Source organism: Bombus pyrosoma, linkage group LG15 (assembly GCF_014825855.1).
Source record: "Bombus pyrosoma isolate SC7728 linkage group LG15, ASM1482585v1, whole genome shotgun sequence".
In the NCBI taxonomy this organism is placed as follows: Eukaryota; Metazoa; Arthropoda; class Insecta; order Hymenoptera; family Apidae; genus Bombus; species Bombus pyrosoma.
The window spans coordinates 1,075,321-1,102,645 of record NC_057784.1 but is presented as its reverse complement, the minus strand read 5'-3'; the positions used below and the strand labels follow the sequence as shown (position 1 = coordinate 1,102,645).

The 27,325-nt window shown below is 40.4% G+C and overlaps 1 protein-coding gene and 1 long non-coding RNA gene across 15 annotated transcripts in view; both read right to left on the bottom strand.

The window, feature by feature from the left end:
• The window catches only part of LOC122575985 (collagen alpha chain CG42342-like), a 119,998-nt gene extending 102,347 nt beyond the window's left edge, over window positions 1-17,651 (bottom strand). For 2 of the 14 annotated variants that reach the window (XM_043745594.1, XM_043745595.1), the window contains exon 1: window positions 16,206-17,650. In XM_043745594.1, the coding sequence (XP_043601529.1) occupies window positions 16,206-16,566 (361 nt within the window). In that variant the 5' untranslated portion in view covers window positions 16,567-17,650. Of the gene's footprint in view, window positions 1-16,205 lie in introns of all 14 variants that reach the window. The other 12 variants (XM_043745593.1, XM_043745591.1, XM_043745600.1 and 9 more) reach the window with 9 other exon arrangements.
• Window positions 17,652-21,915: 4,264 nt separating this feature from the next.
• Window positions 21,916-23,601, bottom strand: LOC122575325. The gene is made up of 2 exons (XR_006319404.1): window positions 23,486-23,601; window positions 21,916-23,203 (listed from the first exon to the last, which is right to left on the bottom strand). It is a non-coding gene; the product is annotated as an uncharacterized LOC122575325 (long non-coding RNA).
• Window positions 23,602-27,325: the final 3,724 nt, after the last annotated feature.

Below are 27,325 nucleotides of genomic sequence, written 5' to 3'. Positions count from 1 at the left end.
GAGAGCAACGGGAAAAAGAAGCACGTGTAAGGATACAACGAGCGGAACGTGCGAAAAAGTAAATTACGAAAGGGAACGGCTGGGAAAAAGAAGAGAAAATTAAGCACGTGTGAGACAAAGAGCGCGAATGAAAAACCAAAGAGGGGAAAAAATGACGGAACAAAAACAGAGCAGGACAAAGATAATTCGAAGGAAGAAAAAGTCGTAGGGTATTAGAAGGAGAGGGAGGAAAAAGAAGTAGGGACGAGAAGCGATCAGCAGATACGAGACAAGCGACAAGGCGGCACCTCAATGTCGACGACGATTGCCGGTGAATGACGAGCATCATTAGTTCGTCGACGTTGTCAATGGATTCATTGCTGCCCATTACGACGTCAAATCCTCTTGTACGATAATCTAGCGATAATGAGAGCTCGTTAAAGACGAACGGAATAACGGGGCGTGTACCGGTGTCGCCGGGGGATCGATGCCTCGTACACGTGGCACACTCTGCCTTTTCTATTTCTCTTCCCTTCTAATTTTCCTTTTTCTCCGTCTCCGTCCCTCGCCCTGCGCCACCATCTCGTCACTCGTTTAGACCATTTATAGCAGGCGTTTTCTCTATTTTCATTTCTTCTTTTACGGCGATCTTTAATTCCCCTCCCACAATACAGGCTGAGTCGTAGGGATCTGCAAGAAATCGTTGAAGGCAGAAGACCTTTGTGTTTTTCTTTGTCATCGTTTGGCAGCCGCGCCGTTTCGCGATTATTAATCGGCAAGAAACGCGCACCTATATTTCTACGTAAGTAAGCGACGATATTGAATATTTGTTCATTGGTTCGAAAACCTAAGCTCCGTTCGTTTTCTCAGCTCGACTTGCGCATTGATATCAGATCAACGCGGATGGGTGAAAAGTTAATATCGCGAGAAGATAGTCGAATTTGTAAATTTTTCCATCGAAAATAATAAATGAATTTTCCATATATAAACAGAGATAATTCGCTCTGTTCAGAGATAACGAATAAACGAAGCATTTCACGTTTATCGCAAAGCGTCAAATTGACACAAGGCACTGATGAGGGTTAAAGCGGTTTCCGTCCAGTCGCTGCCCTATTTTGCGACTCGAGTACGCTTCGATGACACGTCGGTGTAAATTTTTATTGAAATTATTTTAATGAAACGTTTTCTCGCCATTGCACATATTCCTACATTCGAATTTTTAACGAACACGCACGATAGACATACGGAAATACGTACATTAACGAGCGGAAGTACAAGTGTTAGGTGACGGAAAGTCGCGATAAAAACGTAACGGCAAATGAAAATTGAAAACAATTTTGTCCCGATATAATCGTGGTGCTTTGCTCTGCTCTTGCACGTATACTCGGCAAATTCTCTTCTAAAGATTCGCGATAATTGGATGCCGCTTTAAGCGTAAATGGAAGTACATAAAGGGTGGTCGCCAGCGAATGCGAGTACGTGGAAAATGAGGTTTACTTGTGTGCTCATGTAGATACGAATCGACAGGCTGTTGGAAAGGCTGCTAGAAAGGCTGTACGTACGATGCCTTTCGACCTCTTCTGGTTCACACGTCGTTACTTCGCTCCCTTTATTCACAATTTATTCTCGCGTGTAATCGAAGGTAGAGTTTTTTTTTCCTTCTTTCTCCCATTCTTTCTTTTTTCCTTTCTCGTTTATTCGATTTCGTTGTTAGCTAAACGTATTAAATCGAGAGACAACGGTTAATGGTTTGCCGGAGATGAGGGAATGCTTAAACAGTAAAGTCCTTTGTCTTTATTCCCGTAGAAAGGAAATGAGCGACGAGCTCGAGCGTTTAAAAACACGCTCAGACATCGTCATCGATTCGAAGATAACAGAGAACCAAGAGTTTTAATGGCCCCAACGACTCACCCTACTTTATGGTTTACGCAACTTTCATGTCACCTTCTTTTTTTCTTCTCTCTCTCGTGTGTACATTTTTCGTTTTCCCTTGCGCGACCTTTATCCCTCGCGACTTACTAATTTATTTTCTTTTTACCAGCCTTCCAAACCGACGAAAAAACGGCCGACTAATACGGTCGATGTAATTTCAGAAAGCAACGTTGACGGATATAATTGGTAACATATGTTTAATTGGAGACGCTAACGATGTTTGACACGAGGAATGTTCTTTTTTCTTTTACCGAAGGGATATATCGTTAGTTATTCGACCACAAATTTTTTGTGCTACGTTGAATAGTGCGTTCGGTATAAATTAAATTTTCGAGCTTCGAATTTCCGCTGATTGAAATCTCGATATTATAAATTCGATTGCTTAATGTCCAGATTTCAACACGTTTCACAACGTTTGACGTTATTCCTTCGGGACAGCTGAATCGAATAGTAAACGATAATACAAAAATGTAATTATCCAATCGAATGTACATTCCAAACAGAGAGAACGACTTTATCTCGACAAACGTGATAGAGATGGAAATTCACAAGTACGTAGTACGGTATCTGCTTTAAGAAAAGGTACTACTAGTCGTCTGATATCGACGAGCTCACGCAGAATTCTGTACAACTGCCCTTTTTACGAGCTTATTCGCAAACATCGTGAAGCACGAGGAATACTATCGTACTCGTTTGTGGAAACGGCCCTCGTTCATCGATTTTGCTCGCCGGTGGCAACAAAGAAATTCGATTGTCTAGATTGATGGTCCGATGTAAAAACAAAAAATCTCCATTGCGCACACGCACGGTTCATCTGTAGAATGTGCTTTATAGTCGAACGACTACGGATGAAAGCATAGTAAGTATAGTTTTGGCCGAAGCGACGAGAAGGTTGGCGCCACTCGAATCTCGGAGAACACATTCAGTCCCGCAACGAACCAAGGTATCTACGGTTTCGTAAAGTGAATTACCCCCCCCCCTCCCCCGTTAGTTGGTACTGGGTTAGAGATAGTTTTGTCGCTTGGACTATCGAGCGTTCGAGACTAAACGCGTTTCGGTGCAATTAATCACGTTAAGCTCATCTCCTGTTGGCGTGAAAATGCATTTTCCACACGGGATCTGTCCACGGTCTTCACTGGCTGTTTTTCACTGCAGATTGACGAATCGTCGGGAAACTTGTTCGAATAATAAATATATCACGTTCACGGATCGTATTCCCCTATTGTTTACGATACATTGAATTCTTCGGATATAAATCATCGACGGGCAATGGGATCGATATATAAATCTTGCAAATATGCATTTCACAGCTCGGTAATATTCAGTGGACTCATATATTTTCCAATATTTCATCGTTTGTAAGCGGTACATCTATGTTCGTATAATATCGTCCCTTTGACGCGAATATGTTAGAAAGGGAACCGATGCTGCCATGTTTCTTGATATCTAGGATATCGATTGCCTCTACAAAAAGCTCTTCCTATAGATCCTTCTTTTGTTATCTTGCTGACGCAATCGAATCGAATAGACGAACATTTATATCTATCCCAAATGTTAAATTGAGAATCTATTTCATTATGGATAGACTCGACCGCTTTGGATCGTGTAAAAAGTAGGTTATTAGCTATTCAAATCGCTGGGCCGCGGCTATTAAAAATATCTGTTTTCAGCTTAAAATTGATACTTTCTTCAAAAATTTCGCTCTAAATTATAGAGATGCTCTGGAGTTTAAGTCAGCCCTCCGTTTAACGGCGCTTAATTCGTCTTTATTCTCGACACATCGATCATAAAACTTTTCCACGATAATCGTTAACAATGTGAAACGAATCGGTGTTACAGCGACTCTCCTTTTTACACGCTGCTCGAACGATCGCTACTAACTCTTTCTTCGCAAAAGATTCTTTGCGCTACTATTTGCACGATCGTGGCGAACAGCACCCATCTCTTTGTTCTTTTTTTTTTCGCGTCCGTAGAATCGCTTTCTAATTAACGTTTGTTTTGTAGGAAAAGTAACATTAAACGGGGCAAACTTTCCCTTTCACGAAGTTAATTTGTCTTTCATTTACGCGAACGTCGATAAACGTAGAAAAGGCATAGTGCACGCGCGAGGCGAGGAATTCTACGCGCAATGCGGTTCACGTAGGCAAAGAATGTTCATTCGTGCATCGAATGACGATTATGAGTTCAGGTTGTTTGTTCTTTGCATAATATCATCGATCTACTTGTGGGAGTAATGAGCTACGTATTACGAAGTAGATCTGATTCTACTTTAAAATAGAGTGCATTGAATACAGACGTATACACCCTCGTACATCGCGCGTTACGTTTAATAATTGAGTTCTTAAGCGATAGTACAGTCTCCCGTTCTTTGTAAATTTCATACATTTCATGTAACATCGCGTCTTCACTATCGCGCTGATTTACTACTACAAGATAATCAGTATCGCTGCTACTGCTCAGAATTTACAACTGTGTAATTTACCTTTTCTCTGTTACGTATAGTCAGGTAACAATTCCAAAAGACCTATACGTATTCGTGATAATCTTTTCGTTGGTGCACAGCTCTTTTCCATTATTCTAGCGTAGAAAAGCATTTAAGAAATACATACTTGTTCATAACCAAGTGTCGGATATTTATCCGCGAGTAACAAAGACAAATTCGAGTATCTACAAGGAGATATCTTTGTACGCGAGAAATCGAGATTACGTTAAGAGAATAGAAAAGAGTAGCCACGTACGCATAATAAAGATAAACACGACAATTTTATCGAAAAGTATGATGAGAATTAACGAGAAAGCTCATCGAGCCCGTAATAATATCACTTTGTTTGGCGATATTCGTATTCAGTAATCAGCGCCGACTGTAGAGTGAAACCGGCAAACGAGTTTCCTTTGGCTACTAGAACCGATGTTATATAAATGCGTCTACGTATACGCGTGTACGTGGGCAATTCAAGCATTCCGACATGGCTACATCTCTCCGCTCCTTCGCGTCAAGGCATTTTACTCGGCGACTGGAGTAGAATCGTGTTCCGCGAACAATGACCGCAGTCAGATGAGTCGCTAAACGATCGAAGGTGAAATATCACGAAATAAGTTTCACCCGCTGTACGCTTATTTTCGCAGAAAAATAACTCCAGATGTGTATATATTATTTTATGCGATTATATGCGACTGTAACGTACAGCGTACCTAGTCTGTTCAAATACATCAAGTAGCGAGCGATTAAATACTGTCGCATCACGCGCGTTACACGAAATATTATAAAACGTTATTCGCATGGTAACGCAACAAGATCGTCGTGGCTACGATTGATTTGAGACAAATACGATCGAAACGAAACGAAGAGATCGTTCCTTTCGTTCAAAGTATGTTCCCTCGACGTTAATACAACGGCAGGGGTGGCCAACTAATAAAGGAGTAGATGTGTTTTGAGATGCGCTACTCTTCTAGGAAATAGACGATATGCGTATGGATATTTTTGCCCGAGAGGAGTTATTCCGTTATCGCTACATGTCTGAACGCATAACACAAACCGAGCATCGCGCGTTACTTCATTTGACTATAAGATTTTCTCTGTTCGTTAGATACATCATCGGCGGAGGTTTCGTACTTTCTCGGCTTTTCGTCGAGATCATTTCGAGAATACCGCAAACGAAATTATTAGCTCGGTCCATCCATCAACTTCCAGGGATATACAAACGTTCGTTCGCGGTTCTCCAGTCTCGTGGCACATATTTATATCCGCGGACAGAAATACCATCTTGGAATGCACATGCTAAACAGAAGATCACGCACACACTTCGACACACTTCTTGACGTTCTGTTGAGGCAATAACAGGGTTTCACGGCAAGCGAGTAACAGTCAAGTCGAATGGCAATTGATCGCGTGTAACCATAGAAACGATCTCTCGTTATTGAAGATCGACGACGTGGACGGATTTGAACGGTCCATTACACGTCAGAGCTTGTCAGTATGTAGCAGCGTGAGATGCATCGCCGTGCATCGTCGCTATCTGCCGTGGAGAAACTGTTATGCCTTGAGGATCGCATCGCGGCCAGACACACCGACCAGATACGTCTTGCCTAGACTCTACTGGCTAAAGGCTACGGAAACGCGGTCAACGGCAAATATTTCTCCTTTTTATGATAATAGTTATCCGTACTAAGGTTCGTTTGTATTATCAGTTCGGAGGTGAAACGGTAACGGAACGGTTCCGTTCGGCAAAGACATTCGACCGTACAGAAGACGCATCGATCAAGTTTGCAACTTGCAAAGCGTCGATGTTACTTATATACTTGTATACTTATACAATCTATAACGAATTTCGTTTCTTTTCTACACCGCGGGATCATGAAATTCACGAGACTCCGCGTATTCAGGCATTTCGAGAAACGTCGATTCAACGATTTCACATCGTCCTCAAAGAGAACGAGCGAACGGGAGTAGGAAAGGGTGCCACGGTATGTATGTTTTTACGGAACACCGAGCATACACAGCGACTTTCGATTCGCACGTACTTAGATCGGAAATTATTCCCACCAAACGTGTAAAGCTATATTTCCGTTCCGAAAGGAAACCCCGACGCATAAATCAGACCTCGTTCCCATTCGTCTCTTTGTAATCAGCGCACGCGTGTAACCAACTCGTTATATTCGTAACCAATAATCTATTCGTTATTCGCGAGAAAGATAATGTATTAAAGTTTTATCGGAATCGGAAATTGTTTCCGAACGTTGTAATTAAAATCGTAGATATTAGGTTTGTTAACAGCCATTGAAAGGCAAGTTGCTCGTTCGAACGTCCCAGTCAACGTTATTTAATAACGCGTAATATCTTTCGCACTGACGAGTGCGGTTGGATAAAGTTGAAGAATTTCAGAATCATTATCGGAATGTTAACCCTTCCGTCTTCGATTACGTTGCTGGCACGTTGTGTATTTCCCATGCCAAAATGTGGCAGCACGTGCCATAGACAGGTTAGTCGATGCCAAGAAATTTTATTTATTCATTTTACGCAAATATTTCAATTTTCGGATTATATAAAAATTTATTATACATCTTACGACGCACGACGCGTGACGATAAATTGTCGGTATCTCGATCAACGTTGATGATAAATGTCATTTTATTCATAATGGAATTACAATAATGAGTTTAAAGGATGGCATTAAGTCACACTGATACGCGCTTTTTTTTATTTATTAACATAGTCGTATTCCATATCTCGGAAGAACATGGTCTCCTTAACCGATTATTAATAAAAAAAAAAAAAAAAGGAAATTCATTTCCCTAATGAGTTGATCTCAGAAATAATTAATAGAATCTTATCTCTATGAGAGTTTACGAGCAATAAAATCGTAATAGCGATATAATTTATGCCAAGCGATTCAAAAGTGTTGGAATCAAAGCGATAGATGTATGAATGAAGACTATTACAATTAGCCTTATCTAGGATATTATTATTCTATTGTACGCAGTACAATAATCAGTGGCAGATATTATTCGAACTTTGTATTTGCCACCAATATTCATAAAGATAGCCGGATAAATTATTGTCCAAACATACATTTCATAATGCCCTGTCGAATTCGTTTTGAAATGAGTAATAAAATGGCGATAATAGAAATACATAGCACGGTTACAATGTTATTGAAATAATCATAAATAATAATTCATAAAATCAGGCGCCTTTTGCGCGAGAAATTGTTTCGCATTTGTAATAGAGAAATATTGTTATAGCGTAAATATTTCATCCTGAAATTACCGAACTTTGGATGTCCTATCTTTACAATTATCGAAAAAATGCAGTTGACAATCCCTGTTGACAAAATTGATATTAACTATTATACCATACGTATCTGTTTGTTCTGTCTATAAAATTTTTGTTGTAATCATTTACGATAAACCTTCGTACACATTAAAGGTTGATAATGACCGACGAAGGCTTTCGGAAATAAATAAATAAATAAATAAATAAATAAACGATCGAATAACAAAATAAGCTTAAGATCGAAGAAAACTAAATAAGATGCGGCTGTTAATTGGAACATGATTAAGCAGAAGGCGGGCTATTACTCTTTCGATTAAACAGCGAAAGTTAGTCAACCATCTCGACCTGATCGAAGCGTTGATCTTGGATCTGGATTAGTTTGCACTGGTCTCAAATTCGTTATCGGGGAATCGCGAGCACTTGTCCGTCGGAACGTGATTCATTCGACAATTTCGGTACACGCGGTACACGTGCCCGTACATTACCCTGCGCGATGTATGTACCGTGCCCTCGCACACGAATCCCGATGCATTCGAATTCAATCAGACGGGAAATAGCTCCGTGGCCCTCGCCTTCGTCCTCTCCTCGTTCGATCGCGTTCGAATTTTGCCAACGATTCATCTCTAATTATGCGGTGTGCCGTATGCTTGCTCCATATCTCTCTCTCTCTCTCTCTCTCTCTTTCTTTCTCTTTCTCTTCCCCTTTCCCTGTTCGTCGATCGAGCGCCGTATCATTCGATACACGTTCCCGATTCGAACTCTGACGGTGATCCGAATGTGCAGATCCGATATGTGTTTCGTAAAAACCCTCCTGCTGCCCCGCTCCAATCCGTAGCACCGCACCGCGCGCCGCGCCGGTCACACCTTCATTAACATACACACCGTAATTCCGGCGATTGATCCGACAAGAAAAGAGTTGTCGGCATGCTTGTACCTTTTAATCCGTTTTGATATAGCGTCGCTCGAATGTAATTAATCGTCAGTTCCGTGTATATAGCAAGAAATAGCTGGCATTAAGGATAATTTAAAACGAACTATACCCTGTTACCACGATGGAATACCAAGATCAAGAACTTTTTACACGCTACGTGACGACCGGACAATAACAAGTAGACGAAATAAGATTCAGAAGACACAGCGATATAGACATATGACTAGAGGGGACTAAATGTGCCACTTTTACGTCATATCTGAGAAAACGAGAAAGACGAAACAGCGTATCTTTGGATTTTATTTCGCGAATCGCGAATATTTATTGCGTTCCATCTAACCGTGCTGTCTTCTCTTTTTGCAGCAGAAGCGAACCACGTACTTCCATTAGTAATCGTGCATCAAACGAAGAAAATACCGCAGATTGGTCGACCGTCGTAAATACACACGAATAAGCCGTATCGACTAATTAAACAACATTTAAGCGAACGGAAGCCAGACGGATAAGCATAGAAACGTAACGACCGCTTACGATTCATGCAAATTCAACCACTTCCGAGTTAAGCATTTCCGCCACCGCCGCATCGACAGTCTGTACCGTTTCTCTTTTTCTCACATATAGAGAAACGAAAAAGAAATTTTCCTCTTTCGAAATCCTTTCGCTTCAACTTAACTTTTTTGTACTTTACCCTCCTCTCTTTATATCCCCTTCCGCTTTTCTCTTACACGATTTCCTGCGTTTTTTTTTTATTTCTATTCTCCGCTGGCTTCTATTTTCGTCTTCGTTTACGTTTCCACTATTTGGCTTATTACTTCCAGTCCTTAGCTTAAAGTACGGTCTTGCAAGGTCCACCATTTCCTCTGGACTTTTACCGTCGCTTTATTTTTCTATTTCCCGCCTCTTTCCGTTCACCCTCGAACGCCAGTATATATTCGTTAAAATTCGTTCAAAGGGTGCGAAGGAAAACACACTAAATGCACGTTACATCGCACAGCGGTCAACCTCAAACTAACCGAGCGCAGCGGCAGTACCAGCTACAAAGCTTTTGGTCTATTTAGCTCTTAACTCTTAACCCTTGCGAACACTTCGACCCGAAAGGGAATCGTCTCGAATAACATCCAAGTTAACCGAAGACCCCATTGATCAACCCAACTTGTCGATACGCGTCTTAATAGAATCTATTGTTCCATTATCCGGTATTCAAAACGACGAGGAACTGCGCATTCCTGTCAACTAAAAACCAAGATCTATAATGTATCCTAATCTTACTCGATGCTAGGGTGATAATTCCTATTGAAATCGCGATTCGTTCGAAACAATCAAACTTAAAAGATTATATAATTCCTTCGAATTATGTGACTCGTGTCGGCGAATTGAAAGTCAAACTATGATAAGCTCGTTTGCGAGAACATGGCGAGATTCGAACAGAAACGATCTGAACGACATTAGTCAAGATAAAAATTGTACATTTTATGTAAATCCATGATTTTCTGAATACGATTAAACCAATGGAATCTAATACCTAATAATTTAACTCGTTTCACCTCTTAAATGTTACAATAAATATTTTGGATATCTTTTTAAATTTCCCCTTGTCTATGGATTAGAAATCTTTCATTTTTCGTACCAAAGTAAGAACAGCGCGAACCAACCGCGGTAAGAAGCCAATTCTCATAGAATTGCAGCTAGCAATTTTATTTTAACTCCGTTAAAATTTGTAATTCGTCGCTTAAAAACGTAAGACGCGAACAAGTGGCTAAATATCCGTGCAGCATAAACGACTTCAATGAGAAAAGATTTCGAGAAGTCGTAAGAAACAAGGGCGGCCATTCTTTCGTATATAAGCTGCCTGTAAGTTTCGCCGCTGGTAAGAGAGGTCCTTCAGCATAAACTTCTAGTCTAGGCAGCTGCACGGTTGACGCACGTGCAGCAAACGTAAATCGCACCTTCTTCCGAGAACTTTCGAAGTCAACGTCGTCGGTAGAAAATGCAACATTCAATTTGTTACAGCTTCTCCGCCCTGTTCTGTTCTGTCCTTTTCCCTGCTATTTCTATACGAAGCGTGAAGTTTCGCTTAAAAGTTCCGGAAGGTCCGTTCCGCAACTGTATTAGAATATAAATTTGTCTGACGCATTTGTCAGAAGCGAATATATCGATACGGCGAATCATTCTTTCGCCAGTTCTCTTTCATGTTGTACGGTAAATATTATCCAACATTCTTTCAAATGCAATGAAATGATTCGAAGAATTGTAACAAAATGTTGTAATAGTTTCGACGCATGAAGTATTCGAAAAGATCTCGTCTGTGAAAGAATTAACGGTAGATCGTAAACCTGATTCGTTCGAGGGGAACCATAATCCTGGCGTTTATCTAGGCAACTAGAAAATCCCATGAATTCCAAGGATTCATTTAAAGAACAAATTTAAAGAAGCAAACAAATGGTCTTGAATTAGGCAAGACAAGCGGGTCTTTACATCGATTTCGAAGGGAAGAGAAGGCGTTTCCTCGATAAAAACTTTACAACGGCCATCAATTTTCCAAGGCAGCGAGAAACGGACTGTGCTTTTACCCTTACACAAATAGTAATTCGCCTCGCATTAAATCAAAAGCGTCTACCTAGCAGTTAAGCAACGATATTACGAGTTTCTTCTGTAATTCGATAATTTTTCCTACTTCTTCTTAATACAATCGAAGATAGAACCTACGACATATGATGTTTAATAACTTCTAGGTTGAACGCACGTTATTTGTTTTTAACTATTTATCTATACGTAATTTTTGTATCTTTATCTTTACCTTTTTTTTTCGTCTGTAGTAAAACGAAGACAAAGGTAATGATTACTTGCGAAACATCATAATAGATAATTTGTAAAGTTTCTTACGGCTGAAGTTTCCTTTGCGCGAAGAAACGCCCTAAAAATCATACCATTACAGTCAGTAGTTCTCTGAAAATAGATTCTTGAAGAACGTCTGGCTTTCAACCTCTAACACCGAGCGGTCTCTTGAGATCTATTTAGAAAACAAAATCCTAACACAACACATCGAGCTTTCCCCTTCTAACCGAAAATTTGCCAATTATTATCGTACACGCGATAACAGATTCATCGATACAGTGTCTGCTTTCGACCTGACCGGTTTTATTGTAGCTCGACAGGTTGGAAAACGGGGCAAGCATCGAAAATCATCCGTCAGAAGAGCAAAGAAGAGTCGAAGTTCACAGTGTAACGCCACGTAGCTTCAAAGATACTGGGTTGGCAGAATGTTATAGGAAAAGGGAGCGTATACACAAGAGGGGGGGGGGAGGAATAGATATGCCATATTCTACGAGGGAGGGAAAGATTTATGATGCTCGTGCGTCAGCTCGCACATCTCAATTTCGGGATGCCGCGAGTCAGGAGCCACGGCGCTCCCTTTGTTGCTGCCAGAGACGACCATGAAGGACGAAACGATAAGAAAGAGGCTGGCACAAAGAGGAAAAAAAAGGAAGCTCCGAGATAGGGATCGGATTGGGCAAGGAGACAGGGAAAACGGTGCGTTCCTTTTACCCGTCTTTCGGTATTGTCTGCTATTCTTAGGGGTCGACGAGAACCCCTTCAATTATGACCAAGTATTTTAATTAACAGGTATTAAATCCTGACTATCACGTTCAGTTTTCCTCATTCTTGATAATATTACGTTCATTTTTTTATTGTCCGATAACGCGTACACTGTTGATTAAATCTTATCTATATCGTATGCCACACGAGTCTAGTACAGACAAAACTAATTAATTCCACTTTTTTATTGGTATCTTAATTTCATAACGTTCGTAATTTCAATCGTCAAAAAACGAATAACCCACTTCCGTGTGACCTTTTGCTGCAAAAGGGTAACATAAATGACACAAATTCTGAAGCGAAAACAACATTAGTAACATCTCCACTTTTCTCTGTTTTTCAATTTGCGGGATTGATAAAAGTATATGGCTTCCGAACGGTTTATAGAATTAACTGTTGCGTGCAATTTGCATTTACGGTGGAACTTTAATTATTCCAACTGATAAGCATAACGATAAGAATTTTTGAAACAGGATATCTCTGAAAATTGGTAAGACCGTTACGAACCGTTCAAATTATTCGCTATATATTTTCTATTACTACGATTACGTAGCTAATTAAACGCAGAAATTAAAGGCGTTCCAGTGAAACAGAGTCGATTCCTGATAGGAAGTGCCGCTCATAACCGACGTTCGTAACTTTATAATTTAGTCTGGATACCGTAATTCCGTGGCCACTGTGTCAAAGTTATATTTATCGGTGGTAAACTCCCTTTCCGAGTTCGATAGTTTCGTGGCAACTCTCCATTCTCGAGTTGAATCCGTCCTAAGTAAATTCTTCCTTTACACACCTCCCCCGCGGTTTCTCTCGTTTCAAATTCATTCGCCGGAAAGCAACCGTTGTCTCCATTCCCAGGAAGAAACAATGTTCCTTCCGCGCAATGTTGTCTATGTTTGCAGAATCGGTAAAACAAAAAAATCGTTCATGAATATTCAAAATGTGGAGGATCGAACTGGATAGATAACAAGCGTTTGATGCTTCGCAAGATATTAAAACGGTCGCATCCAGTCTTCGTTTTCGAATATTCAACGGCATATGCGATATTTTCCATACGCCGGTAAGCAAAAGCATTTAATCGCCAGCTTCACTTTGATAAGGGAAATTTATTACGCGCCGACGCTATTTTTTACTTTTGACTAAATCCATAACGAAAAATTCAGAGAAAAAAAAAACACAGAGAAACGAATACAGGTAGAATTGTAAATTAATCGACGGATGAATCGCAAACACAGGGGTACGTTTTATGTATCCCAATGAAGAGTCTTCAGCGGACATTCCTAGTAACATTTCGTTACTTTTAATTATTTCTCTGTCTAATCATTTCGAATACGGTAATACAATTTTGAACATTATTTCCGTAAGGCAAATTGGCGTTATTTCCAAATACCGAAAGAAAGAAAAAAAAAGAATATACATATATATAAGTTCCGGTTATAAATCTTTGTTAGAAAAAATTTCAACGTTTTCCGTTCATTTGAGAATTGGAGATAATTATCGTTGCTTACTGATGTCACTATACATCGGCAGTTCGATGGCGGATGCAGAGAGCGTTGCTCGATCTTTGATAATAGCCATTAATCAATCGGCGAACGTGAGACGAATCGTCGTATCGCTTCGCGATCTCGTGCTCGCAGAAAGAATGCCGACTGGCGAAAACGGGGAGCGCCGCGGCGTCGTCGCATACTTCTCGAAGTGTACATTGACATTTCGTTGATGTTCAATCGACGCGACGGCATCAAACCTTTGTACGATTTATCCAAACAAGATGTACGTATCTTGACGTACGCCTGCGAAAACGGCTACCGTGTAGTGTGAAATGCATACAACTCGTTTTATCTCTCTGCATTCCACTGACGTTGTCGTCACAATATTGATAATGTATACTAAGTGAAATTGTTGATTGATAATGTTTTCACGCGATAAAGAATAAAAAAAAAAAAAAGAAGAAGAAGACTAACGCGTCTAAATAAATTCATAGTCGTTTATACCTACTTTCTTCTGTTTCTTTTCGCTTTCTTTTTTTCTTTGGAAAGAATAATCGTGAAAAGATAAAATGTTAGAAGAACTTTTCAGACAAATTGGGAGGAAATTCAGCAAACAACAACGATAGTTACGTACGAACGTGATAGAAAAATCAACGAATCAGCTTCAGAATCAAAACCAATCATCGATTTTCGATTCTGCGTCGTGTAATAGTGACCAGGATAACACAATGCCAAACTTGGTTGTGCATTAACGCTAGAATTTCGGGAATTTCATTCTACATAATACCCCGCTGGCGGTTATTTCGATTGTAGTACGACTTTTTTTTACTTTGCGCATGGCTTTAGCAAATACTGTTCGTTTTACGATTAATTAATTAGGCAAGGTAAGTAAATTACAATTTTCGAGAAAAGGAAACTTCAGAAGATGCTCGTTGCTGCTAACGCATACTTCTCTATGGGGTGTCGTTACTCGCAAACTGGCGAGACAATTGATACAAGTGCGCGTAACAAGTTGATATCTTTTCCGCGGATATGCAAAGTTTAAATTGCGAAGGCGCAAATTCATTCGAACGATCCCCTCTCCATATAGAGTGCAAAGGGTGATCTCGGAAAAAAAGACGCTCCGTCGAGCATTCTCCAAGATCGAAATACTCAAGAGATCGCAGATCCTTTGTCCGAGACAGCCGAAGTCGCTCCATCCCAAGACAAAGCTGGGTCTTCTCTTTCCTTTTTTACACGCGTATATATTTCCTTCCGTGCTCTTCCCTCTTTCGACACATGCACATAGTTGACTATATAGGTGCACGAATACAGGACATACGTGTATATATGTATACGCGATGACAATCCAACGAGATCTCGGTACGACCGCTAGCCTGGGCTTTGTACTTACTTACGTACCACGCGTGCCTTTTTCTCGCCTCAAAGACCGGGAAAAGACGCGCGGAAGAAGATAAATGAATACCAGAAAAATACTGCATAATCAAGGAGTTCCGTTCGGTGAAAGCAGTCAACGAAATCGAACCACCCTCGCTCAGAAAAGTTTGAACAACATGGAGTACAAGGGAAAGAAATATTAACCCTGCGGAGATAGCAACTAATCCGATAGATGCATGCAAGATCCTTTTGGGAATGTGTATCCTTAAATGATGCTGATGCATCGTAAAGTTTATTGAGAAAGAACATCTCAAAAAATAGCTCATGAAACGAGAGAGGGATTTCTATTATTTAGATAAAAATACATTATCACAATGCTACAAATAATACAATTAATTGTGACGACAGAAAGTATCGACAAAAATGTTATATAAGTTCTCTTTCGTTGTTGTAATATTAAAAGAGAGAATTTAGAAGCACATTAACAGAAAAAGAATCGCGAATGGAACGGTCGTTGACGGAACAAGGACAATTCGACGATTAATCGGTTAACGGAGAAAACATTAGAGAAAGAAAAATGGATCTATTCATGCTGTTCGAGTCAATCTGAAAATATTTCTAAAAACGTTTGCAAAACATTATCACGCCTCGAACGCAACTGTATCACGTGTGATGAATGTTATGACCGTTTCCACAACAAATACATCGAGCGAGCATTCTGCATAGTTCATGTTAAACACTACTGTTTACTGTTATCGTATATTTATCGTACTCCGTGTGTTACAAAGGTATATTTATAATTTGCTTAATTGTTATAAATCGCAGCTATTTCAACTACACGATAATGCCCCATAACTTGCAAGTTACACAACTGTATATTTATAATACTTATTTTACCTATTTATCATTGTTTCGCTGTATTTTATTAGTATATTTTTCTGATTGCCAACTAATCTATCTATAGCGATCATTGGTTTAGTTTCGAATAAAAATAAAATGAAACATAATTAATTTAATATCGAATGTCTGAAATATCTCAGAAACACTGCGACTGGATAACAAATTTTTAGACCGTAATGACCTCCGCAGGATTAAATAGAATGGAACCGCGTTCGCGGCTAAGAAGACTTACCTGGTGGACAGTTGCACTCGGAAACGTCTCGTTTGATCCGAAAAACGTTCGACTGGAACGCAGGCCGATGCACCTCCAACTGTTCCTGAACTTCTCTCTTGAGCCTCTGAATAAGAACGTCCGGCATTTCTTGAATTTGACAACGAGCCTCCAAATTGGCGATCCGCGATTCCAATCCTATTTCCCTGTACACGAGTAGACCGGACACAGCCAAGCTGGTAATACAGAGGGCGCACATTGCCCAATTGAGTGTTGCACCCCCCGTCGTTCGACATGAATCCTTACGGAATTTCCTCGGCATCGATGTCTCGAGGGAGCTCTTTCTCGCCGACGACCAGTCGGCCGCCGTGTCGGACTCCATGTTGTACACAGGATCGACACACGTTCGCTTCTATTCGTGCACGCAGCGCGTTAAGCGCGCGTCATAACCCACCCGACGATCGTCGATACGTCCTGACACGACAATCACGGACAAACGCGATAGAACGTAGAAACCACGCGAGTCTTACAGACTGTGCGGCGTCATCGTCCATCTGGAATGCATCTCGTGCGCCCACTTGCCGTTATTGCTTACCTCTCTTTCTTAGCGATCGTTCTTTCTTCTTCTATCTTCAACGAGCACGCGTTCTCCTATACTCTACTACCTCCTCTATCTTTCTCTCCCTTTCGCTATATACCTCGAACGAACGTGTTCGTTCGTTTCGCTCTTTCACCTTTTTGTCCGACCCTCTCTCCTCAGAGTAATCGACGTTCCTGTGTTTGACCACACACAGACGTTGGTAAACAACAAAACGGTCCCACCAACCAGAACCGAGTGTTCCGCTAAACCGCGCGCTCGTTTTAAATGTTCGAACAAGGAATGACAGCGTCCCCCTATCGGTCGACTCGAGTCAATCACGCTGCTATCTAACTACGCGCCAGTTTGTTCCTTCGGTAACCTTTCTATCTTGCTGTCGGAACGTCTTGTCCTTCCTGTTGCCGCTGCCACTGCAAATGGAGCATCTCCCGGCGCTGTCGCATCGCGATTTCTCCGGCTTGCGCACTTTCAACACTCTCCGTTAATTTCGGAATTAGATAAATCAGCGAGGAAACACTCGATAACCTCGATCACCGGTTTTCGCCACTCGGACCGTACCTTCTCGTGTGGCACACGCTTACGCTACGTTCGAACTGGAAAAAGCAGCGCCAACGGTGCAACTGCAACTACCGTTGAAACAACGGAGAACCCCGATTTCTGCAAAACATCGAGTCAAATCTAACGACCTATCGTTCACGCGGATATCGTCGACGAAACGGAAACACTGTGTCGTGACAACGAAGTTCGATTTATCGAGCAAATGAAAAGTCCCGAAATACCGCGAATACGAAGCTCACAGCGTGGCATTCGCAGTACGACTGGATGTGGTGGGGCGACGCTCTGCCGAGGGCCGAGGGTTCGTCGCTTCGGAGACATTCGTGCACTCTCGGCCGTCTTCGAGCCTCGACTCATCCACCGGCTGCCGGACGCGTGGAGGACGATCGCTCGACCTAACGTCCACTTCCATTCGCACTGATTCGACCCTGCTTCCCTTGCCCTTCCATTTACCCCTCCGATACGCCCCTTCACCATTCCACTGGATTTCGCCAGAGGATTTAACTTTTTGTTTTTCCTTCTATCTGTTAACCGTTCGAATCGCACGGCTATCACCGTGTGCAAAATTGTACCAACTTATTTTAAATTCAACCCTTTCATTCCTTTACATACGAGGACCAAGTTAACGGTACACGGCCTGACAAAAAGTTGATCGAGTGTGAAAATCCCTATCTTCTCGAATTGGTATTCGAACCAACCGATTTCTCGGTTACCTCGATTATTTCATCGCGATTAAAACTATATAATTGCATAATTTTGCAGTACTGATTTTGGTTCGTCTTTTTTTTTTTTTTTTTTTTTTTTTTTTTTTTTTTTTTTTTTTTTTTTTTTTTTTTTTTTTTTTTTTTTTTGAAATTATTTACACCGGAACACGAAAAATGTATTTGTTTGATCCTATAAATATTCTATAAATTTAGATTTTTTTAATAAATTAATAATATCGTGATAATCTAAATTTCTTTATCACCTTATTCCTTCGAATTCGAACTGTGTTTAAAAAAATACATATTTGCTTACGTAATTTACGTGTTCGAAGGGTCAATCTATTTTTGATCGAAAGATTAAACCAATTAAACCGATATCGAATCACGAATTTGAAGTAAAATGGGATTGGAACGAAACGAATCGTAACAAAGCAGTTATATTAGGAAATATCGATCGACGAATCGATCGTTTCCCTTGAAACACATCCCCTGTGTGTATACGTGACGGATACGTACAATCGACCCCTTGCTACCGTCCAATCGCTAGCACAGGAAGCGATTATAGACTACATCCTGGAACGTACGTTCGGCGTGTTCGCCCTCTGCGCGTATACTAAATCGAATGCTGTAGCAACCTGCTAATCGTATAACTAATAAGCGGACAAATCGTCGATACACGATGAGAAACCATTATGACAAGACAAATACGATTGATGTTTCATAGAACTATCGTTCATCTGTCGAAATGCTCTCTGCAACGCGTATCGTTTCTTACTAGCAATTTGGAAACAGGAAATATCGGAAGTTAAATACCACGACATACTCGATATCGCGTTAAATTTAATATCGTTAGTGAATAATAATAAAGACTTCAGTACTGTGGAAGTTCGAAGACACGAATGAAAGGGAATTGATCTTTGAATTCAAAAATATGCACCAGCCGTGTACATCGTAAGTATGTCATTTCCCTTTATCCTTATATCCCAATTTTAACAATGAGTAGTCGAAGCATCTAGAGATAAAGCATAAAATATCAAATTACGAAGAACAGGTAGAAAGCACTTTATTCGACAGTGTTCTCTTCACCGAAGTCCTAGCACGATTTCTCCAAATATGTAATACTACCTCCACTGAAATCATCTAGACATACTTACATTCCATTAACGTTATCAAGACAACATGAGTTAAACATTCCAAAAAAGAAAAAGTGTAGTGCTTAAAATATACCGCAACCGACCGTCTCTGTAAAGTATACGTCGCATTCCACTCCGTTGACGTCCTGAATTTAATCGAGGCCCTTTCGACTGTACGGTTATGCTGTATCAGTATAGTTTCTCGTTTTCGTGTTCAAAGACAGTACTAATCTCCGTGAAAACCATTCGGAACACACACAACGATGAAGTCTATCTTTGGTGTCTCGCCGGTTTTTACGCAGGACTTTTTAGTCCTGAATATTCCATGTTTTTCTTATCTAGCAGACTGAAGGATTAGGCTCAAGTGCATTCATTATGTCTCGAAGCCGTCTTTTAACGTCTACCGTGTTAATACATAAAATTCCATGTTATTTTATAAGTCTAATAAGTTATGATACTTTATAAGATAATTTCGAGCATCAATTTTAGCCAAATATACTCAAAATTATTAAGCGTATATCTATAAGATGCGCTAGTACGCCACGTAATAGGAATTTCGCTAGAAATACTTGCGAGAACTTTGATTTAAAAAGAAGCTGTTCGACGTGATAAAATTAAAGAGAAGCGTTCTCTTAAAAGAAAACTCGCTCCGACATAATTGTAGACGTGTAGTAATTTTGTACATCGATCGAAGAATTCTTTATAAAAAAAGAACTCGGGCACGATATAAGGGTACTTGTCCCATCTGAGACTAGTTTTGAATTGACAATGGACCACGTTGAGAGCCTCTGAGAACTGCAAACCATGGTTCGAGGGGTGAACTTCTAGCGTGCGTCGTGATTAAAAAGTCATCGCGGCCGATGCCCTCTTCACGGCACGTTGGTCATCGTTGGGGTGCGGTACGAGGCGCATTATGTCGCGTTTCCGCCAGGAAGCAGGCGCAGTCGGGACGACAGCCTGCACCTCGTTTCCGTGCACTCTGAGAGAACGTGCCTTGCGGACACTCTGGATAAGGATAAAAATACGTAACAAGAACGCGTGCGAGCAGGATGTCACGATGGAACGATAGCTGAACGGAGGACGGAGAAAAGAGGATAAAGAGAAACCAGGAGAGAAAACGTCGGAGGAGGTGGAGGCGACGGGTACCTACGGACACGTTCGCGACACTAAAGCAGACTCTCATTTCGGGGACGAATCCGAAGCTACCCCCGCAAATGTGTCTGCACGTGCGAGAGGGTGAGTGAGCCACACGGTGTAAAGGGGCGGGGGGGGGGGGGAAAGGGCAGTCAATGTGTAGTTTGTATTCCGCTCGGCAGAAAATACTCGTTCGTTACAATGTATACGTACGGACGCACTCGCCGAAACTCGTCCTTGTCGTCGACGTCCACGTCCTCGACCTTATCTTTCTTCTACCTGTATTCATCTCTTTATATTCATAACGATACTTCCACGCGAAAAGTACCGATGCGATGCGATGTATTAATTCGCCTCTCATCTAAGATCTTGACATATATTCCGATGCTGTTGTTATTTGGATAATTGGAGATCTCGTATATTCGACGACTGCATAATTGGATTGGCGTTTTCTTTTTACAAAGTAAACGAATACGTAGTGCACGATATATTCTTTGTACAATATGTAACGGAGTATTTACTCCTTTAGTTTCCAGCGTAAATTTGCGAATAATGTTTTTTTTTTTTTACGAATACTTTTACGTTATATAGACGTAGTTATCGAAATGGCTTGAACAAAAATTTTAGTTTCTTTATTGTTTCGGCCTATGGAACCTTACGATAGATAGATGCGTTGCTTCTTGGTTAAATATTTTACAATCCGCATTGAAGTTTGTCGTAATACGATAGTATGTTTTAAAAAGCGTTTCCATCTTTGACTGAAGAAATCGTAGAAGAAGAGAGGTCTCCGGGTCACACAGATAGTAAAAAAAGCGTCGGTGAGAAAGGAAGGAGGAAATGGAGCCCGGAACGCTTCATTTAATTTTATGACAGCCTCGAAGCTGATCGCTATATCGTCATGGACGAACACGCATTATCGGATCCACCCGACTTTATTGGTACTCGTTCAAGGTAAACGCAATATCGTATTTGATATCCCGGTTTTCAACGACTCGCTGACCTAGCAGTAGTTTCGCTAATAGTCGTAATAAAAGAGTAAGGAAATCGAATAAGTAGGAAGAAAAGACAGAAAAATGAAAGAATTACAGGCTGCAGGGAATAATTTGATTGTTTATTTTCGTGCGAACGATTTAGCGAAGCGATGCGGCTAATGTTGGGGTGACAAGACAAGTGGATACTTCCCTCTCTGTACGATCGGTCGGATGAAGAGGCAATGAGGGGTCTCGTGATCATTATTGACTAGATAAGGAGCGTGTACTCACTAACTTGGCTCCTAGTCGGACAGTCGAACAGAGAAAAGGTGAGATTTATCTAAACAGGTAGCAAGGTAAAGGTTTCTCTTTAGAACAAATTCTTTGAAATCTTCCCTTCTATAGCTAATTACGAGGCAAATTATCCGATCCTATGATTAATAAGAAATTCGATTTTCGAATATATAGAACGTTTGTTGAATTTTCTACATAGACGCTTAGGAATGTCTAAGCACGAATCGCGGAAATACTACGCGCCTCCGGGTTATCGAAATTTTCGAATACGAACGGAATAAGTTAAATAAATACGTAGCGCAGTTCTCGAACGGCAAATCTCATGCAAAGAACTCAAACTGGTCACGTCGAAGTAGCGTTTTATTTAGGTCAAGTATCGTCTACAGGCACTAAGCAGTCTCTTTCGTAAACCTTCGTAAGATATCGTGTTTCGTCTACGATCAGGCACCATAATCGACCATAATACCATGCCATATCAAATCGAGCCATGTTCCGAAGCAATAATAATCACGTCGAGAATTTCATTCGCCATGCGTGAGCATATGTATAAATCAGTGGCGTACTTGAAAGAACGATTAAATCCAGAACCACCGTCTCGAGAATCACGTTCGTTCAATGGGAAGCAGCTTCTTGGTCATTGGCGAGCAGCGTTCAATCCTTCATTAGACACATCTCGATAGTCAGAGATTATGATTACGATCAACAAAGTCGTCATGAGTAGCATAATATCGCAGCCTCCTCGAAGAGTACAACCGCGAGAGTCCGGATATCGTTGGGACAAGGTCTTTGTACTGTAATCGCAGGAAGACGATAATCGACGTAAATACCGCAAATCGTCGACAATCGGCGAGGGTAGTTTTCTAAGCCCACACGGGATCATGGGATCTACCTAAATCGTGATTCGCAATGGCATACCACGTGAAGAATTCGCAAAATTACTGTCGCGTATTTGCTTCCAGTTCTCGGTCGATAAAACAACATCGAACTTCCCATTGTTAACCAAGCGCATATATCGCGATTTTCAAAATTAACTTACTTGCAAACAACATCCAGTACAAGAGAAATTCTTCCCGTACTTTCAACTTATTTTTACTCGGGGGATTAACCCATGTACATTTGTAGCATAATATACGAAATGGGACAGTTACACTCCACATACATTAAACCCACTGAATCTTGTTAAACTTACAAATAGGAAAAGTAAAACACATTTTTCCAAACGTTTTCTTTTGAATGGCGTGCGTGCGCTTCACGTCACTTTCATGCTTAAAAGCAGGATTACGTATGGTCGTTCATATCCGTCTGCGTAATATACACAATGCTGCTTTCGTTGTTTGTTATCAAGAATAAGGGATCAGTGTTTCCCGCTGACGAAAATGCTGGGGTAGAGTCAGCGCTGTTAGTCACCGGCTCGTGTTATTGTACACCATTTCTACGCAAACCGTATCGATACCTAAAACACCTTTTTCATTTCGAACAACCGCCACCATGCGATTATTGCCAAAGTTTACGAAGCGATTTTTTCAATTCCTCGTCGAATGGGACAATTATTTGATTCGTCGTTTATATAATTCATAAATACCGTATCCACTATCTCTCTTACGCAAAACAATTTATTTGCGCTGGTAATCTGTAATTTGTGATTTGAAAAATTTCATTAATAATATCAATTCAAGGAAGAAGCGAAACGTACTTTCTCTAAAAACTAATCTATGCAAAAAACGAAAGAAATCGGACTGTGTATTACGTGTAGAAAGTAACTAGATTATAAATGGTAAACGCAACGAAGCGTAGTGTCAATTACTTAACGACCCTGACCGTGGTCACCCCCGATTCGACGCGAATACCTCGTTGATATTTAAGTGATTAGCGCGTGACTTTCTTTAGAAACTCTTTCGACGAGCATACTGACCAATACGTAGACATCGATATGCCGCCTTTCAGCATCGCCGCAATGCTATTAACTGGGAGCTGCTCTCGCAATCTCTGATGTAGCTGGTACCGCTGTTGCTGCCACGCCGAGAAGCACGATGCTTTAAGTGGGTGGTACAGACGGCTCCGTGCGAGTACTTTGTACGAGCGAGCCGGAATTGGTTTAAGCCCATTATATGTGTACGTGTACGTGCACCAAGAGACGTTAAAGAGCCCCCCTCCGTTCATAGGTTCTATGAAGCTTTCGAACCTGATCTACTTTTCTACCTGAAAATACTTTCGGTAACAAGGACGTACAAGTGGCAAAGATTAAAAGAGATTAAAAATCGAGGAACAGGGGCTAGCGTGGAACGAATGAAATTGAGCTATGACGATACAAATGCTTAGCATAATGTACCATTATTGCGACTTTGATATCTAAATTATTAGCGTAAATGTATGCCATAACAGCTAAAGTGATACGATCGTCACTGAATAAAGCATCATGAGACACGATGTTAATATTCGTCGCGTTGGCCATGAGTTGCAATAGCCGAATATTAAATTGATAGGCTAATTCGCAACGAATCTAGATAGATACATATTATAATATGATATATGTCATCTGCTATAATGTGCGGTATTATCTCATGCCCGTAATATCATTTCACGAGGATATTCGGAAAGAATTAAAGGTACAAAATGCGTCTTCCTTATATTTAGAATTTTAATGTCTAAAAGTCATCTAAGTGGGTGGGACGAGGAGTTCGTTGATTTGAATAGGAAAATTCGATGCATTTGGAAATCTAATCACGTGGTACCACGGTGAGCTGCACCCTCGCAATGTTCAATCTACGTTGTTCATTACCGGAGGGATTACAAATCCAAAGTGCGTGTACATGAGACTACACGAGGCACGTGTACCGGCAAGTAGGTGCGCGTTCCCAAAGTCAAGAGTGGTGGAAGCCAATGTCGCATTATCGTATGGAAGACAGTGCATAAAGTGAAGCAAGAGCGTTCGTCAACGGTGCAATATACATGGTCGAACGAACAGTGTACACGATCAATGAAACCTATGGTTACGCGTGGGATCACGTATGTTGTCCCGTCGTGCTACAACCAGAAAGCAAAGGGGGAAAGGGTGACGACGTTTACTGGTCGCATCGAATTACAAGTCCCTTAGGTAATGGTGCGTACGTTATTCAATACCCAGTACTCGGCATTCTATGTGTACGGGCAACATAAAGAATGGAATTTCTTAGCGTGATGAAGCGTTTATGCAATTATGAAATCGACGGTATACTCGGAAAGATTATCGTCGCTCGGCTCTGTTCACTCGTCCGTGATTTCGTATTATCGAAAGGAAAAGCGTCCCTGAACCGTGGAAATCGAGACTTAATATAATACGAAAGAAGAATTTGTATGCTAAAATCATTTGGAAGATTTGAATATTTCTATGTAGATGGTATGCAAACAGAATCGAGTACTTAAAAAACATGCGTTTGTATTAAAATGAATGGAAATGACTTTACTAACACAGGTTCGTTACGTCGAAATGGATGATGGCTTTCTACAATAAGCTTTATACAGATGTATTCTACGGGTTTTCATGTAAACTTTGTTATTAAAGTTTGGGATTATAAATAATGTGAAGATAAATACGAGATAAGAGTTATCCAAAAGATTTGTTAAAGGATCGTAATAAAAATATGGAACAGGAGAGAGATGGCAGTGATTTTAGTCAGAATACATAATAAAATAAATAAATAATATTTACAATACCAATATAGAAAAAAGTATAGGAAAGTAAGAGATAAATTTATTAGCTTTAGGATCTTATATCGATAGAGATATCCACGTACGTACAGTACTATTTAATTTTATTCGATATATCAACCTGTTGTTTAATTTAATTTATTACGTGTAATTGGATAAATCAAAAGGAAACGCGCCTATTTACTTTTAATTTGACTGTATTAAACAGTAAATCTCTTATCGTTTCCATCATATTTCATATTTTTGTTACGATCTTTTTAATAATAATATGTTTATACGACGTTTCATTTATTTGTATTAATTACTTTTACGTTTCATTTCTCCGTCTATCGCTCTACGATAGAATATCAATTTCAAAAGAGTAATATTTAAAAATGTTTATTGAAATCTTTTATTAAATACATTCGGTTAAATATTTATCGCGGCGTTAATTTTGTTTTTTTTTTTTTCTTCCCGTTTATACGTAATAATAGCTCGAATTTTTATTCCATTGCCTATTAAAGGAGGATGTTCGTCGAATATTTTAGCAAAATTTCCGAGATTGAAGAATGTTCGGTTTCTGACGCGTGTAAGTAAGTATGTATTTGACCCTCCTACGCGGAAGGCATAAATGTGTCGGCAGAACATTACGCCAGAAGATTGGAAGTACGGGTGGTTTCATCTTTCGCGATAAAGCATAAATCACTGAAGCTGGGCGATGCGAGTAGTACACGATCCAATTAGTTGGATAAAGGAAAAGCGAAAATAAGAACTTACGGTGTGATCAGAGGAAAGAAAATTTATTTTATATCAGGGAATTATAAACGATAGTAATAACTGTTTATGTAATGGTTTGCCGAGAATCCTTTATGAAATACCGTTAAATTATAATCTAAGATGCAGGCAACGCACACGAACCAGTATCACGATGTACATATTTGTTTGATACACAAATATTCGTATCATGAGTATGGGTTCCATTTATAGAAGTGGTAATATCTTTTTGCGGCAATAAAATATTGACTTACCTTTAAATACACATCAAATATTAAACTTGTACGGTAATAGTAATAGCAGTAGTAGTAGCACAATATTTACACGAGAAGTTGTCGTTTTCTACAACCTCGAAATATTCCTGTTCTCGGATTTGAAACTGTTTACGTTTTGATAAAATGAATAATATGCGTATCGTTCTAAAAAAAAAAGACGTGCTCAAGAGCAGGTTCATAGAAGATTCTCATTTGAGATATCGATTGGATTTGTAAACCGTTTTTTGTTGAATATATTTCAAACTTTTATCCAAGGTTACATAATGACAAAGAACAAGTTTAGTTTAGCTAATGAAAGCCGTGTTAAATACAACGATATGTGTTGTAAACCGTCTAAGGGATAAAAGACAGAAAAACTAATTCATAGCGAAAAGGGTTGAAGCAGGCATCCGTGTTTCAGCGGCAGCCAGGACGGGATATACTTAACCTTGCCGCGGCGTATTCAGGAATTGAATTTCCACATGAGACTGCGATGCATCATGCGGTTGACGGTGTTTCAAGCAACCCACGCGTCAATGAGAACGTCGACGCGGCCTCGCAGACGGAAATTACCAACGAGGAAATTCTTAGTTTTGAAACGAGAATATCAACCGTATAACGGAAGATTTTTATTCGTTTAAACGGCGGCACTATTCCGTTGGCCAGGCGAAAAAGAATTTCAGGTCGGCGAATATGTAGGAGCACCACGGTCGAATCGTTACCGTGACACGACGAAATTGTATTCCAACGTCGACCTGAATTAACTTCCCCTCAAGTCCCAGTACTTCGTTGGGATAATTGCTCGGGCTATTAAGAAGTCAGCGACAATTACGTCGATCCAGCGGTACTGCAAACCCGAGCAAGCTCTGTCCGGACGCCTAACGTTGCATTAGCATAATTAAATCGTGAGCACCGTGATTGGCCATTGTAAAACTGTTCTTCTTTTCCTTTTTCGCCGACGAACTCGTTACAGTCGATATAATTCAGTGTACAGTTAAACTGTAATCCCTATCAAGCCTGTGGCCCTGAACGCTAAATTCAAGGTTGAAAGAATGTCG